Here is a 16,872-nt window from a genome sequence, read left to right as displayed (position 1 = left end):
TTGCTAGTAGCTTATTTTGTGGGCGGGGCGCCGCACATCAAGCAAGAATCAAGACCAGTTCTGCACTTTTGTTCCTTTGGCTCCTGACCAGTCAAAGCCGGCCTGTACTTAACACCCAGTCAGATTCTGTTGGCAAACCCTAGCACCGTTTTGATAAAAATCGGAGGCCAGATGCACGAGTTCATCAATTTAAAAAAAAATAAGTTGTTTAGATAAGCTGAGCCATTTTTTAAAGTTGACTTGGTCTCACATTTCAGAAGAAATGGCAAGACTGGCCAATTTTTTAACCTGGTGATTTCATTCAATAATTCCAGGAGGTCATTCCACTGTAATTTTAAAAAGTTGCTTGCTAGAACAGGGTACTTTCTAAGATCTGTATGAAAAAAGCCCTGATTCTTCTTCACCCTGGGGTACTTTTAGGTCGAACACCTAAAACTGCTTCTGGAAATTCCCCCACGGGACTTTCTTAAATCTAAACCCGTTCCTTACCACTTTGTACCTTCCTCACCAGCCATATTCTTTAGCTTCTTCACTTTTCAACTTCCTAAATCTTTAACCTCACCCCAGGAATTAGTCCAATCAAACTTTCCCTTCTTAGACCTCTTCCTTACGTTAGCTCCAGGAAACTCCCATGAGAATCACGTGGCTAAATTTGTCCCTAATGGCGATCCGTAACTCGCCTACTGTGCCACCACCCTTCCTCACTTCCTGTTAGCTCCGCCCCGCCCCTTTCTCGCTTTCCTCCCCTTCCCCCCCCCAACCTCAGTGCCTGCGCTTGCGCACCTCCAATTCAGGCGCTTTCCCTTTCCTGGCGACCAATCCACTTCCTGCCTCCGGTCCTCGGAACATTCCTCCCCTCCCTTAAGGTCCTGGCTAGAGGTGCTGGTTGTGGCTGCCCTGAGGACTGCCTGTCTGAAAAATTCGCTCCTGTCATTGAGCGGGCAATTTGAAGCAGTCGCTATGTGTGTGGCACCTATCTGAGTATTTACTCGCGATTCTCCACCCCGGAGCTAAGCTAAGCGCGTGGGGATCCTGGCGGAAGGAAGCCCCGGGCTGTTTTCGATTTGGCAATCGCACGGATAGCTGCTTCCTTTCCACCTCCCTCCGCCCCGCCCCCACTCGCAGCCCGGCCGCGCTGGTGAGTGGCGGGCGGGAGGGCCGGCGGGCGGAGGGAGGAGGGGGAGCTGAGGGAAGGCGGGCCCTCGGCTGCGAGCTAGGTGGGGGGAGGGGAGGGGAGAGCCAGAGCGCTGGAGTTGGTGCTGGGAAATCCGGGGCTAATGTTGACAACAGGCTCGAGGTGAGTCCCGGGGAACCTCCTTCCCCTCCGCGCCAACGACCGGGAGGAAGCGGGGCTGGGGGGTACCGGCCTGGACTCCTACTCCCTGGGGGACCCAAGAGGCGCCTCCGCACCCCAGCGCTCCGGGGGTGGCGAGCAGGAGCCGGACCGCGGGTCCGGCGTCGTCCTCCTCACACCCCTCTCCTCCGGAGGCTCCCATCAACGCGGGAGCTCCTGGCCTGGGGCAGGCAGGAGGGGCGGTCGAGGGGGTGCCTACCCCACATGCCCGGGCCGGGCCTCGGGGTCGGAGGCGGGGAGCCCGCCGTGACGGGCTGCGGCGGTTTGGGGGTGTGGAGGAGAGCGAGGGGAGGTTGGGGAAAGCTCTCGGGGAGCCGGGAGGGAAGCGAGGGCGAGGAAGTGGGGAGGGTGCGTGTGTGGGAGGATGTAGAGCGGGGAGACCGGCCGGAGCGTGTCGGGCTCCGTTGGTGAGGGAGTGTGGGGTGCGAAGTTCGGGTTGGGGCAGGGATGGTGCGCGAAGGTGACCGTGGACCCGCGTGGGAAGGGGAGCTGTGGCGGGGAAGCGTGTCGGGCAGAGGCGTGTGGAGCAAGAGCAGGGGGTTGTGGGAGACGAGGGTGTAGGGGAAGGGGTTTGGGTGTATTGGGGCAGGCATTAGTGGGTGTACTTTGTTGTTTAGTCCCGTGGGCTGGTGATTCCTCACTTTGCCTTCATGCCGGGCCTCCTGGTCTTCTCTTGTTGGCCCTGTTGAAGTAACCGGACGATCGTGGGTATTTGGTCTCCAGGTTGGCCAAGCAGAGCCAGCTTTCAGGCTTGAGGGGACACTCTGGACCGAACCGTCAGTTCTCTGGCTCCCTTGGGACTTGTACGCAGTGATGCCTCAGACCTGAGGAAAACTATCACTCACTTTGCTCCTTTAGCAGAGTTGATGCGTGTTGATGAGAACTGTACAACTCCTCGAGAAAATCGTTTTTGAACTCTGGTGAAATTTGTAAAAGCTTTGAAAGAGTCCTTTATACTGAGGACGTTCTTTAAAGTCGAAGACTGGGAGGTAATGCCCCTGTGCGGTTTTGCCCTTAGAACATTTTGAATGAATAACCCAGAATGAAAAGAAAAAACAGCACTCTCTTACTCTGGAGCATTTTCAGAGCAGTCTCTTTGTGATTTCATACATCGTCCATATGGTAGTTTGCAAAGGAATATCTCTGAAAGGGAAACACCCCTTCCTCTGCACTCTCCCCGTACACGCCATTGCTAGTACCTGTTTTGCCAGTAAAGTAGTTTTTACTTTTTTCTGGAAGTTCAGAGTATATTTAGAAAACCAAACAAAATATACAGCCCAAGGGCCATGACACTATTTTGGGAGATAGGAAGGTGGTTTTAAAGCATGGCTTCCTTTTAAGGACTATGTGAATGTAATTATAGTCATTGTAAGAGCTAATCATATCTAATTAAAAGGTCGCTAATATTTACCTTATTTTGAGATAGAATCTATTTAAAAGTTTTAGTTTTTATTTGAAAAACTTGTGAAACATTTTAGGTAAAATAGATGTTTATTAAAGCATGAGTTTATTAAAATAATTTAAAGAAATTCGAGCGTTTCATTAAATACAATTTAACACAGTTCAATTTTTGAAACTTGATGTGGTACAAATGCATACTGATCTGAATCATGTTGTTCATATCTTTTATTTGTCTTTCTAAATCTTAGAGTCAGGGTGTATAGTGGAAAAGAGCCCTGGACACAGAGTTTGAACCCAGCCACTAAACTAGTTGTGTAATCTAGGGCAGGTCACTCAACGTAAAGATTGAGAATTGGAGTAGGTAAAATCTAGTACTCCTAACTCGAAAAATCTCTCATTTTAGGATGAACTTTTCAGTGTTCTCTGTGGAAGAGAATAAACATTTGTTGAACACCTCCCTCATGCTGCTACTGGTTTAGAAATTTAAGAAGTCTGTAATTCCAGAGAGGTAGCAACAGTTCCATTTTATTGATGAATAGACTCAGAGAAGTTAAATTGCCGAGTTTCCATAGCTAGCAGTTTGCAGAGTTGGGATGCAAACTTAAAAGTCTGACTGACTTTAAAGCTCATATTACTTTCACATATTGCATTGATCCCTTTACATGAACCTTTAGATTTCCATTGTATTTTTTGTTCACTGAAATTTAGTTCCAAGTGTACTTTGGGTATATGTTTGTAATACAAGGATGAAATGATTCAAAGGAGATACCACTCCCAAGACTTAAGGGTCTTACTGAGAATCTGTTTTGCCATGCTTTAGAGCAGAATTTTATTCATGAATGACTACTACAGTTTGATATAGAAGGCACTTAAAAATCTATTGAATAATTAAGTACTGTGGAGAGTCACAAAAGTTTGGGAGACTCTTGTGCTAATAAATGATGATCCTTTATGAATTTGTCAGATTCCAAGTGAATTTCTTAATGTTTTAACAGAACTTAATATCTAATTTCATCTTCATAGATGAGACATTAATTATAAAATTTGATGCCATTCTTTTTTATATCCTGAGAACTACACTTCCTTGTATCAGCTGAAATGTTGCTTGTTGCTGCTTTACAACAGAAAATACAAATTCTGTATAAACATTATTATTATTTTTTGCATAGAATTACAAATATTCCTAAGTAAGATTATCTTGTTACCTAGGAATTACCTGTCCCCATATATTTTAGCATAGAATATGCCAGAAGTTAAAACATCATGTGAAAACTGCATAGCCATTATCAGGGACTCTTTCTACTTTGAGATGTGTAATTCTGATTTGTTGTAGTCAGTATCTGTTGTCAAGTGTTCCAGCTGACAGTTTCATATTCTAAAGGTTCTTCATAACTTTAGGAGTATGAGTTCAGATTCCAGTCTGTCACTAGCTGTGGAGGCCTTGGTCAAGTTACTTGGTCAGGTCTCCATTTACTCATTTATAAAATAGGGAAAGTAATACCCACCTCATAAAGATTTTAGTATCAAATGAGATAATGTATGTAAGATGTTTACTCTGGTACCAGTGAGTAGTAGCCTTTAGTATTCTCTCTTTTGAAAGTTTGCTTGTTTTGGGGCAAAGGTGGTTATTTAATTGAAGCTGCACAAGAAATTGATAACTACACTTCCCAGATAATATAAATATTAACAGTATCTTACCACATAAATACGTAGTTATGCTCTTATATATTTTAATGATTGTTTAAACAGGATTAACAGCCTTTTTTTGTTCAAGTTCCACCAATGGTGTTAACTAAAGCCTTTGGGTGTCATTGTCCAAAAAAAATGCATAGAACATGGAAGTGGAGGAGAGTAAGAGTAAAAACAGAAAAAGGGAAAGGAAGAGGTGGCTGAGAGAAGGTACAGACTATGACATGTGCCTCCAAAAATTACTGAAAGTGCTTCTGGTGGCTTAGTTTGTCTTTCTGCGGTAATATTTTATTAGAGGGCTGAAATAAATGCTTTGTGTTTATAAAATATTATTGCAAATGTTTTCTTTGCTAACCTAGTTTTTATTGATGTAATTTAAAACCTATATTTGAAAATAAAGAGTACTGTGTTTGTCTTTAGCTTGTAAAAAAAAACAACTAGGTAGTTAAGTAATTCTATACTTCTTAAATGGAAAGTATTTTGATTTTCTTGGGTACAACTTTCAGATGATTTAGGAATTAAAACATGAAGTACTGTCCATAAAAGAAATTATATGAGGACATTAAGTTCTAAGTAGAGATGTATTTTTAGAAAAGAAAATCATGAATTTTGCTGGGGAATACATTTTTTGTTGCAGAGTTTATTTCCGGTTAACTGTATGGAGCCTGTACTATAGACCAGTGCTATCCAAAAGAATTTTCTGTGATGATGAAAATGTTCTATATCTGCACTGTCCGTACCCACTAGCCACATGTGGAGTTGAGCACTTGAAATATTGATAGTGACTGGAGAACTGAATTTCAAATTCTGTTTAATTTTAATTAATTTACAATGTGAGTAGCCACATGTGGCTAGTGCAGTGGTTTTCAACTGGTGGTGATTTTCCCCCCAGGGGACGTTTGGTGATGTCCAGAGTAATTTTTGGTTTTTAAAACTGGGGAGATACTACTGGCATCTGCTGGATAGAAGGCAGGGATGCTGCGTTTAAACTTCGTGCAGTGCACAGGATAGCGTCCCCCTCCTCCCATCCAGAGAATTGTCTTGCCCAAGGTGTCCTGAGGCTGAGAAACCCTGGGCTGGTGGCCCTTGTATTGGCCGATATAGAAGAGAATATACAGTTTTTTATAATCATTATTATGTTTATTTATAAACTAATTTTGACTGATACTAATAAAGAGATGAAAGGTCTAGTCCAGTTTGGGATCGTTAACAGTTTTTGTATTTGAAAGTTTGATAAGGTTAGAGCAATGAGGTGAAATTTATGAGTCTTCATAGGAGGCAAGAGCTCGTTTATGCTCCCACTTAGATACTTGTATTGAATATTGTATGAAGTAGTGTCACCAGCATTTCTTAATGGTTGTGAAGTGTGGGGGGTAAAACTGATTCAGAATGTTCTCAGATACATACCGAAGTATTTATGATTAAATATGTTGTTTTGAAGTTGACAGTGGTTGAATCTAGGGAATGGTTACATGGAGTTCCTTATGTTGTGCTCTCCACTTCTGTTTGTGTTTGATTATTTCCTTAATAAAAAGTAAAAAGAAAAAAAATACTTAGACATAGGCATGACTAATAATGATAGACTATGGAATTTTATCACTGAAATAGTATTCGTTTTGCATGCATTTTATTTAATCTCTCACAATTGCCAAGTTGCATTAATATGTTCTGCTTAACAAAATAGTGTCACGTCACTAAAAAACATCACTGCGTCTACAATGCTGACATTCTTTTACTCTTACAGATTGTCCTGGGTAACATAATGCCAGCTGAGCGTAAAAAGCCAGCAAGTATGGAAGAAAAAGAATCTTTACTAAACAGCAAGGAAAAAGACTGCAGTGAAAGGCGGCCAGTGAGCAGCAGGGAGAAACCAAAAGAGGAGATCAAGCTTACCGCCAAGAAGGAGGTTATTAAGGTCCCTGAAGATAAGAAGAAGAAACTGGAAGAAGATAAGAGGAAAAAAGAAGACAAGGAACGCAAGAAAAAAGAAGAAGAAAAGGTGAAGGCAGAGGAGGAATTAAAGAAAAAAGAGGAAGAAGAAAAAAAGAAGCATGAAGAAGAGAGAAAGAAGCAAGAAGAGCAGGCGAAACGTCAGCAGGAAGAAGAGGCTGCCCAGTTGAAGTAAGAACGTTTATTCTAACTATTGATATGCAGGAATGGGAAGATTGGAATGTTTTGGAAAAACAGTGATTATTTGAAATAAAACGTCCAGGGTGCGGTTTCTTGAGAGTTGGGAGTATCTTAATTTACTTGTTCTGTTAGTTTTACTGAGCGGCATGCTTACAGTGCTTTCATTCTTTAAGTTAAATAATAGTCATCTTTAACGAGTATTTTTTGAGGTGTGGGGCAATCTGGGCTGTTTTTGTTTTTTAAAAAAGCTTTTTTTCATGGTACCTTATGCCATCTTTCTAAGTTGAAAATCTTTAGTTTGTTTTTTTCTTTTTGGCCGCGTCATGGGGCTTGCAGGATCTTAGTTCCCTGACCAGGGATCCAGCCCGGCCCCTGGCAGTGAAAGTGCCAAGCCCTAACCACTGGGATGCCAGGGAATTCCCGAAAATCTTCAGTTCTAAATGGCTGCTATTTGTTGAGTTCTTATTATATGCCAGGCACTACGATTGTATCAGTACATGTCTTCAAGGCAGTCTAATGAAGTAAGCTTTGTGATCCTCGTTTTACAGATTAATAAAATGAAGCTTCAAGAGGTTAAATGACTTGCCTAAGGTCACAGTAAGCAGTAGAGCAGCTGGGATTTGAACCTATGCTGGGCTGACTTTAAAACCTTTGTCCTTAAGTACAATTCCATAATGCCTCCCATTCTTCCCTTTATCTAAATCTATTCTTAACCATGTAAATCTGTGCAAGTGATATAATGAACTGGTGAAAAATGAGGTAGTCCTCATGGGAAGACTACCAGGATGTAGCAGAAATGACAGTTGTTGAATAGTGCAGGAGCTCTTCCCTTCATATATATAATTTAAAAAGCTGTTTGTAAACATGAATTTTCATGAATCTCTAGAACAGCTCAGCTACCTACTTTCTTACCAAAGTTCTTTTGTACCTCTATTTTTAATGAGGAACTGGAGCCTTGGGTCTGAAAAGCAGTAGTAGTGACCTGTTTTGGAATATTCAGAACCATGATTCTTGAGAGTTTCTTGCTTATTTTCTATTTTAGTTTTAAAAAAAACAATTCACAAGGATATTTAATTTCACTGTAAGTTTTGTTCTCTCACCCCTCCTATACAAAGAGCTTAAAAAAACAACAGCAACCAAAACCCCAACTTCTTACTGGGAAAAATTCAAGGGTGCAAAAAGTAGAATGAAATGATCTACCACCCCTCCCCATCTACCCAGCATCAACAATTTGCATTTTTTTCCTTTGGAGTATTTTAAAGCATCACATTATTTCACCTGTAAATGTATAAATATAAATAAATAAATACCTTAAGTGTGTGTGTGTGTGTGTGTGTGTATATTCATTATATATCAAAGTGTTTCTAATAAAGATGATAATGGAGTTCTTGAGTGCATATACGTAATGAGTTATGCTTTCTTAACGTGTACTCTCACTGCTCATCTTGTGTTTCTCTGGCTGGAGGCTTCCAAGAGATACTCACATGTCCCTGTTCCCAGTGGTAGATGCAACTCTCTGTTAACATATTGTGGCTGTTAGTGGAAAAATCATAGAATTATAGGGTAGCTCAGGGATGGTTATCTCAGAAAGATGAAAATCTATTTTATTAGAAATTCATATTTTAAAGTTACATATTTTGGTATCTCAGAAACCTCAAAGTCAGATTGTCTCCACTCTCCCACTCCTGCCCAAGTTATTTTACTACTTCTACAGTTTAAACATGTCCCATCTTTTTAGTGGAAACATAGGTAGATTTGTTTTTAATTATTCTTTTCAGAATACACTGAGTCTGTTAACCTTTTATTAAAGTGCTTTTATCCTATAGTTCTTCTGGTTCCTATACAAGCTTTCTTAATTACACTTGAATTTTAAGACCTAAACCTAGCAAGTACTTTTATTAATAAAGGTTTGTTTAATGCTGAAGTATGGCGAAATGGTACTTAACATCTCAAAGCATTTTAATGCATTCTTTTATAATGTTTATTCTTTAATTAAAATATTCTTTGTGGACATTTTTTGTTTTTCTGTTTTCCCAATGCTTTTATTTGTTTTAGGTTTTATATCTTTCCCAAACGTATTACTTTATGTTTTTTCATATTAAGCATCATGTGTTTTATCCATTTATTTATTTTTTTCAGCTTTATTGAGTTACAGTTGACAAAAGTGTTTTATCCATTTAGCTTGCCAGTTGGCAGAATGATTTTTAATCTAGTTATTCAGAATCCTCCAATCTGCCACTTTTGGTGTTATCAGTAGAATGGGTTCTCATTATCTTAAGTTATTAATCAGATGTCTTTAAAGTAGTGAAAGGGCCTCTTGCATCTTTTGTTCCTCTTGGATTCTGTTGCTTTTCTGATCACCTTTTCATTGGCTTTCACTCTTATAGGATTCATCAGTGATGCTTCAAAACATACAGGGTATTGTACTTACATGTTTGTTTGTTTTTTATATAGAGAGAAAGAGGAATCCCTTCAGCTTCATCAGGAGGCTTGGGAACGACATCAGTTAAGGAAGGAACTTCGTAGCAAAAACCAAAATGCTCCAGACAACCGACCAGAGGAAAATTTCTTTAGCCGACTAGACTCAAGTTTGAAGAAAAATACCGCTTTTGTCAAGAAACTAAAAACTATTACGGAACAACAGAGAGACTCCTTGTCCCATGATTTTAATGGCCTAAATTTAAGCAAGTACATTGCAGAGGCTGTAGCTTCTATTGTGGAAGCAAAGCTAAAAATATCTGATGTGAATTGTGCTGTGCACTTATGCTCTCTCTTTCACCAGCGTTACGCCGACTTTGCCCCATCACTTCTTCAGGTTTGGAAAAAACATTTTGAAGCAAGGAAAGAAGAGAAAACACCTAACATTACCAAGTTAAGAACTGATTTGCGTTTCATTGCAGAATTGACAATAGTTGGGATTTTCACTGACAAGGAAGGTCTTTCCGTAATCTATGAACAGCTAAAAAATATTATTAATGCTGATCGGGAATCCCATACCCATGTTTCTGTGGTGATTAGTTTTTGTCGACATTGTGGAGATGATATTGCTGGACTTGTACCAAGGAAAGTAAAGAGTGCTGCAGAGAAGTTTAATTTGAGTTTTCCTCCTAGTGAGATAATTAGTCCAGAGAAACAGCAACCTTTCCAGAATCTTTTAAAAGAATACTTTACGTCTTTGACCAAACACCTGAAAAGGGACCACAGGGAGCTACAGAATACTGAGAGACAAAACAGGTGATTTTCAAATGTTTCTCAGAAATGAGAATTTATTTTGGAGCTCATACTTAAAAAATTTTTAAGTCTTCATGCCACTGAAAGAACTTTTGGAAAAGGGCTCATTGCAGGTGATTTCTTAACATTCCAGGAAAATTTCACAGTGTAACAATCTAAGTACTCATGTTTAAATGTGAGTCTTCGATAGATTTTGTTTCTGTTTTTAAAAGAAATCCGGCAAGTATGTGGTGATTTTTACTTTGTGGATCTGTTTTCTTCCTGTCATTTAAAAAACTCCTTAATGTTGAGGGATAAGTTTTCTTAATGTTGAGGGATAAGTTTTCTTTTTCTGTCACTTTAACTTATCTGCTATTTTTCTGTGTGTTTTGCTGTTCCGTCTCTATAACAGGTTTGCTTTCATTGTTTTGTATTTTAGTTTATTGATGTCACTGTTGATACTCGCTTTTTAAGAGAACAAGTCATTCATTATCAGTGATATTTTAGATTACAAATTTGGCAAATAATGTACCAAAGTAGCTGTGAAAAAATTCTTCAAGTGCAACTCTGCATTTATGGGAGTCTTTCTCCTGGGGACATCCATTCAAAATTCTAAAGGAATGTGTGTCCCTGATTTAGGCCACCTTTGACAGTTACAAGATACTGTAGACTACTGTGTAGCATCTGCACCTAGAAGGCATCAACAAGCTAAAAGTTGATGCAGTTGGTGGGTATTAGGTCAACTTTATGGAGGGTTGGATTTGGAGGAGGGCTGAAGGGGTACAGAAAGGAGGCAACAGCAGTAGCCTTTGGTTGGATACTCTGCAGCTATTTAAAGTGCATGTAAGGGTCAGAACACTTATTCCTATAAGCCTGTAGTTGGGGAGGACTGACTGGTTTAAGTAGTTACCACTAGAAGGTGATTGACTCAACCAGAAAAGACTGCCATAGTATATGCCAGTAGTTCAGTTAGGTCAGGGGTAAGATAGGTGCAGAGACTATATGGATAAATCCTTGGTGGCTGAAGATCACTAAGAGGTGAGAATTTAAGATGGCAGTGGTGCTCCTTAATGCTTCTTAAAAAAAAAGCATCCTCTTTTTTTGCTTTTGAATAGCGAGGACTGTTTTTTTAAAAAAATTAATTAATTAATTTATTTATGGCTGTGTTGGGTCTTTGTTGCTGCGCACGGGCTTTCTCTAATTGCGGCAGGCGGGGGCTACTCTTTGTTGCGGTGCGTGGGCTTCTCATTGTGGAGGCTTCTCTTGTTGCGGAGCACAGGCTCCAGGCACACGGGCCTCTGTAGTTGCAGCACGCAGGCTCAGTATTTGTGGCTCACGGGCTCAGTAGTTGTGGCTCGCAGGCTCTAGAGCACAGGCTCTGTAGTTGTGGCGCACGGGCTTAGTTGCTCCACGACATGTGGGATCTTCCCGGACCAGGACTTGAACCCGTGTCCGCTGCATTGGCAGGCGGATTCTCAACCAGTGTGCCAGCAGGGAAGCCCTAGCAAGGACTGTTTTAAACTTTGAAGAGGCTACTTCAGAATATACTTGTATAGCCAGTAATGGGTTAAAAAGGAAAGTAGGGTCCTCTATTAATTCTCACATATTTAACGTTTCGTTTTTAAATTTTATTTATTTTATTTTTGGCTGCGTTGGGTATTTGTTGCTCCTCGCGGGCTTTTTCTAGTTGCGGCAAGTGGGGGCTACTCTTCGTTGCAGTACGCGGGCTTCTCATTGTGGTGGCTTCTCTTGTTGTGGAGCACAGGCTCTAGGCGCGTGGGCTTCAGTAGTTGTGGCACATGGGCTCAGTAGTTGTGGCATGCGGGCTCTAGAGTGCAGGTTCAGTAGTTGTGGAGCATGGGCTTAGTTGCGCCGTGGCATATGGGATCTTCTTGGACCCGGGATCGAACCTTTGTCCCCTGCATTGGCAGGCGGATTTTAACCACTGCGCCACCAGGGGAGCCCCAAGGTTTTGTTTTTTTTCTTTCTTTTTTTCCCCAAGTTTTCTACTTTTTCCATTTCCCGTGTGTCCTACCTAATACATCACAGCTGATTTTGAAAGTATGTTTTGATTACTTTTTATTGGCTACTTTAAGGGTTTTGTGTGTGTGTTTTTGATTGGCCTCACAGAAGCTTATAGGGTAGAGAGTCTGTAATGATTTAATCCGGTCATCCTTCCAATGCAAAATGGAATCCATTTTATAGATTATCTGACAAATTATCCTTCTGAAAACTTCTCGAGCTTAGTGCTCTGAGCCATTCCACTGTTGGACACACCTATTTGCTAGGAATTCAAGCTGATGTTTAACGCCCCATATAATGGTTCCCTTTGATTTACTTCTTTTTTCTGATACAGACGGAATAAAGCTACTCAGAGTGGGGGTCCATGAACTATTTACCTGTTCACAATGAATTAAGCTGAGAAACTTTAGACTAAGCATTTAGACGTTTTGATAGCAATTCTCCATTGCCATGATATTGTCACTGTATTTTATAGCTGTGCTGTGATTGGAAAGAAAATTATTCCTTTATGGCAGATAGTTTGAGAAACACTGGCATGTGACATGTCTCTTCTTTTACACCAGGATGTCTCAAATATTTGCAGACTGCCAAGATGTTTCCCTTTCATCTTCTCCAGGCTAAATACCTCTGGTTCCCTCAGTATGCTACATGATTTCCAGACACTTCACTGTTCTTAGGACGTCTGTTTTGGATGCCTTCTTATCTGCTTATGACCTACAATTCCATTAGTTTTTATAGCTGCCTTGTCAGTCTTGACTCTTTGTTACACCTAAAGACTAATTTCTCAGAGGAACTGCTGCCCAGCCAGTTCTTCACCTTGAACTAGTGAAATAATTTTTTTATACCTAATACAGACTTACCTCTTTGAAACTTTATATAGATACTTCTGGCATATTATGTTAGCCTAATGATAATCGATGTGTGTGTGTGTGTGTGTGTGTGTGTGTTTGCTGCACTGCGTGGCTTGTGGGATCTTAGTTCCCCGACAAGGAATCGAACCCAGGCCACTTCAGTGAAAGCACTGAGTTCTAACCACTGGATCGCCAGGGAAGTCCCAATGATGTGTATATTATTAATTGGACTTATGCATTGGTCACATTTAGATTAGATAAGCAGACCTTTTTTTTTTTGTTATTAAAGTCACGCAAGAAAATTTTGAACAGGATCTCGTGTTGAGAGCACAGCTTTGTGGCCTTTTCCTAGAAACTTACTCATTTTAATACAGAACTATTAACTATGGTTGGTTATTAGAGGAGGTTATTTACTAAGTGTAAATTGACCTTAGCATGGTAGCAGTTATTTTATCACAGAGACTGTCCAATTAGATGTAATAATTTGGGGGAATGTGAGAATCTTAATCACAATGTAGAAGATAATTGGCAGATAGCTTAATAAGTCACTCATGCCTTAGGATAGCTTCAACTTGAGCAGCCTCTGTAGTGAGGATTTAAATGCCTGACTGAGCAAAGAAGACATGAGGAATTGGTTAGTGCAGAGTCCCTACTTGGCCTAATGTTAGTCTCCTTACTTCTAAGAGGGTACATTACAGTTAAAATGACCAGTTTCCAAAAGTTTCTCCCTCCCAATCATTATCCAGTAGGTGTTGTGAAGTTTTTCTGTATCATAGGAATAAATCATAGGCAATCGTTTTTCCCAGTAAGGTTTCTCTTACGCATGATAATGCTAGAAATCTAAGTGCCAAGCTAGTGAGTATTTAATGCTCGTACATAGTTGAAATACTTTAAGCCTTTATTCAATATCTCAATAATGATGGTTTTAAAAAAGTGACTGTATTTTCAGTCTATGGATTATAAATGCTCTTGGTCATTTTAATTAACTTGGGAGATGGCACTGTGCTTAGGGGTTGTGAAGTGTTAGTCTGTACTCATTAAAGTCTTTACTTAAAAATTTATTTAACCAATTTAAAAAAATAGAGTAATAAAATCTCTGGTGTTTTCTTAAAAACACTGTAATGAATGAATGAAGAAGGTGACTGAATAAGACCTATCGAATCTCAGCTGTTATCTCGGCTGATAGATTTTAGATAGCTACTTCTGTTTCTAGCCCCCTGAGGGATTTACAATTGTCAGCCAGCAATACAATTGACCCTAGCGTTGGGTGAATTCTAATAAATTTGAATTTATAAGCTTTTCATACTTTAAGTACAAAATCTTATTTTTAAAATGCATTTGGTTAAGTGTTTGATCTGGGGAATGAAAATTAATATTTACACATTTAAAAGATCATTTAGTAATATTTGCCAATTTAGAATTAATAGCTTTACTTCTTGCTTTGTTTTTTATGTTCAGTGCTCTTTATACTTGAAATGCTTTGTACTTTGAGATATTATTCTCATTAAGGTAACATAACCTAGTATTTTTTTGGCATTTAATAAAAATTGGGTGAATAAATGATTTAATTTTATTAGATGTAACTTAATGTTAATTATGTAACAGTTCATTTCTAGCAGTATAGTGAAATCATGAATTCAGATATTAAGTCAGAATTCTTGCTTGAATAATTCTGAAGTGTCTTAATTTCTTTTTTTTTCTTCTTAGTTGGTGGGAGTGGGGGTATGTTTCTCTTTTCAGTACTGGTGAATTATGACCTTCATGATTGCATGCTCAGTCCAACAGCAGTAAATGATTTAAAGTTTAGTAAGGAAGAAAAATGGAGGTAGAATGTAGGCTTTTCCCTTGTTAATAAAACCAGGGAGGTTTCTTTTTTTTTTTTGAACTTTTGAATTTTATTTTATTTTTTTATACAGCAGGTTCTTATTAGTTATCCATTTTATACATATTAATGTATATATGTCAATCCCAATCTCCCAATTCATCACCGCCCTCCCCTCCCCCACCAGAGGTTTCTTTTATTATTGTAAATTCATGAGGCATTACTTTAATAGTGTTGAAACCTGAAAACACATCAACCTGAAATTAAATAGTGTTGCTTTTACCTTTCACATTCTTTCCAGATAAGTTGTACCTTGCCTTTACAGGGAGATTGTTTAATAAATTGTGTAGTAATATTTAAGCACTATTAAAATGTTATATCACTGTGCTTTAGACTTACAGAGGCTTTAACAATTTTATAAGTGCTTCAAAATTGTTACCTCCTTCCAGATATTTTCTAATTCTGAGTCAATGACTTTGACATAGTTGGTTAATAAATATTTGGGTACAGTTATGCTTAACTATTGCTCTAGTCTCTTTTCATATAAGATTGTACAACATCTATAACCAAATTCTAAAATGAAACCACAAGAAAATTCAAGTTCTCATGAGAATTTGACAGAGCGCTAAAGGAGATGAAAAGTGAAACCTAGTAGTTTTTCATGGGTCTGCTTCATGGTTATTTTTTCAAGATTTGGCCATGTGTTCTATGTTGTTTTGCATGACTGCATAAGAAAAAAGCTAAAATGGATTTTCTGTGGTCTTTTCAAGATTTTTTTCTTTTTTAACTTGGCTAATAGAAGATCAAAATAATACTTGGCATTGAAGTTCTTGCATTTTCTACAGTGAGCTCTGGCATTTTTTTTTTTTCCACGAAAATATTGTTTTACATTGATATAGTGCATCAGATGTATGATTCCAATTGATCCTCACAGTACCCTTGAAAGAAATACCTGTATTTTGAAGGTGATAGATCCGATTTAGGGATTAAAGAGCTTGCCCAGTGTGACTTGGATAGCAAATGATAGAATCAGGTTCTTTCCTACCTTTTCATTCTGTATTTTTCACATCTTCCATAGTACTCATTTTCATCTGCATTTAGTACTTATTTTTTTATTATTATTATTTTTAATGTTATATATTTTTAAAATTAATTATTTTTGTCTGCGTTGGGTCTTTGTTGCTGTGCGTGGGCTTTCTCTAGTTGTGGCGAACGGGGGCTACTCTTTTTTGTTTTTTTTGGGTTTTTTTGGCTGTGTTGGGTCTTCGTTGCTGTGAGCGGGCTTTCTTTAGTTGCGGTGAGCGGGGGCTACTCTTGGTTGTGGTGCGCGGGCTTCTCATTGTGGTGGCTTCTCTTGTTGCGGAGCACGAGCTCTAGGTGCGCAGGCTTCAGTAGTTGTGGCCCGTGGCTCAGTAGTTGTAGCTTGTGGGCTCTAGAGCTCAGGCTCAGTAGTTGTGGCGAACGGGCTTAGTTGCTCCGTGGCATGTGGCATCTTCCCAGACCAGGGCTCGAACCTGTGTCCCTTGCATTGGCAGGCAGATTCTTAACCACTGCGCCACCAGGGAAGTCCTAGTACTTATTTTTAAGGTGTCTAGTAAACTCATTAGCTACTGAGGACTTACAAAGTCAAATCCAAACAAAAGAAGGACCCAAAAGAGAATATAAAACAAGAACCTCAATGTGGGAAGGCTTGCCTTTGATACATGCATTTGAGAGACATCCTAATTCAAAATAAGGTACCAAGTGGATAATTTTAATTTCATTTGAGAGGCAGTATAATCCAGTAGTTATGAGAATGGACTTTGGAGCCAGACTGCTTGGGTTCAAGTTTTAGATGTCATTTACTCATTCTGTAGCTTTGGGCAAGTTACCTCACATCTCTGTGCTTTGATTTTCTCTTCTGTAAAATGGGATAACAGTAGCACTCTACCTTTGAGGTACATGTGAACAATGCAGTGAACTCATATGTGTAAAAGCATTTAATAACAGTATCTGGCACATTGTAAGTATTCAATAAATGTTAGTTCACCATTAACAGTATATTGCCTGCTCAATCCTTCAGAAAGGTTTTTGAATGAGAATTTCTCTTTGTGCCTTTTTATGATTTTGAAAATTTGTATGTTAAACTTCTTAAACTTTCATGGGTTATTTTAAAAATTCATTTTTAAAAACAATACAAAACAACAGAATAAACACTGTACAAAATTAAAGAAATAGCAAGAAAGTCAGGCAATAACAATAAAAATGAAAAATATGGAAAAAAAGAAAACCGAATGTCTCAATACTAGAATTTTTTGAGGCATCTGTGGCTTTTCTTATTTATGAGATATAATGCTTGATTCCAGAATGGACTATTTGAAATTTTCTGTCAGTTTTACAATATTAAGTTAAAT

At 39.1% G+C, this 16,872-nt stretch overlaps 1 protein-coding gene across 2 annotated transcripts in view; it reads left to right on the top strand.

Moving 5' to 3' along the window:
- Positions 1-1,222: 1,222 nt before the first annotated feature.
- Positions 1,223-16,872, top strand: part of UPF2 (UPF2 regulator of nonsense mediated mRNA decay) — a 93,285-nt gene continuing 77,635 nt past the window's right edge. For both annotated transcript variants that reach the window (XM_068560160.1, XM_068560169.1), the window contains exons 1-3: positions 1,223-1,297; positions 6,189-6,565; positions 9,029-9,808. In XM_068560160.1, the coding sequence (XP_068416261.1) occupies positions 6,207-6,565; positions 9,029-9,808 (1,139 nt within the window). In that variant the 5' untranslated portion in view covers positions 1,223-1,297; positions 6,189-6,206. The remainder of the gene's footprint in view (positions 1,298-6,188; positions 6,566-9,028; positions 9,809-16,872) is intronic.

Source organism: Eschrichtius robustus, chromosome 1 (assembly GCF_028021215.1).
Source record: "Eschrichtius robustus isolate mEscRob2 chromosome 1, mEscRob2.pri, whole genome shotgun sequence".
Classification (NCBI taxonomy): Eukaryota; Metazoa; Chordata; class Mammalia; order Artiodactyla; family Eschrichtiidae; genus Eschrichtius; species Eschrichtius robustus.
This window is presented reverse-complemented; position numbering and strand designations above follow the sequence as displayed.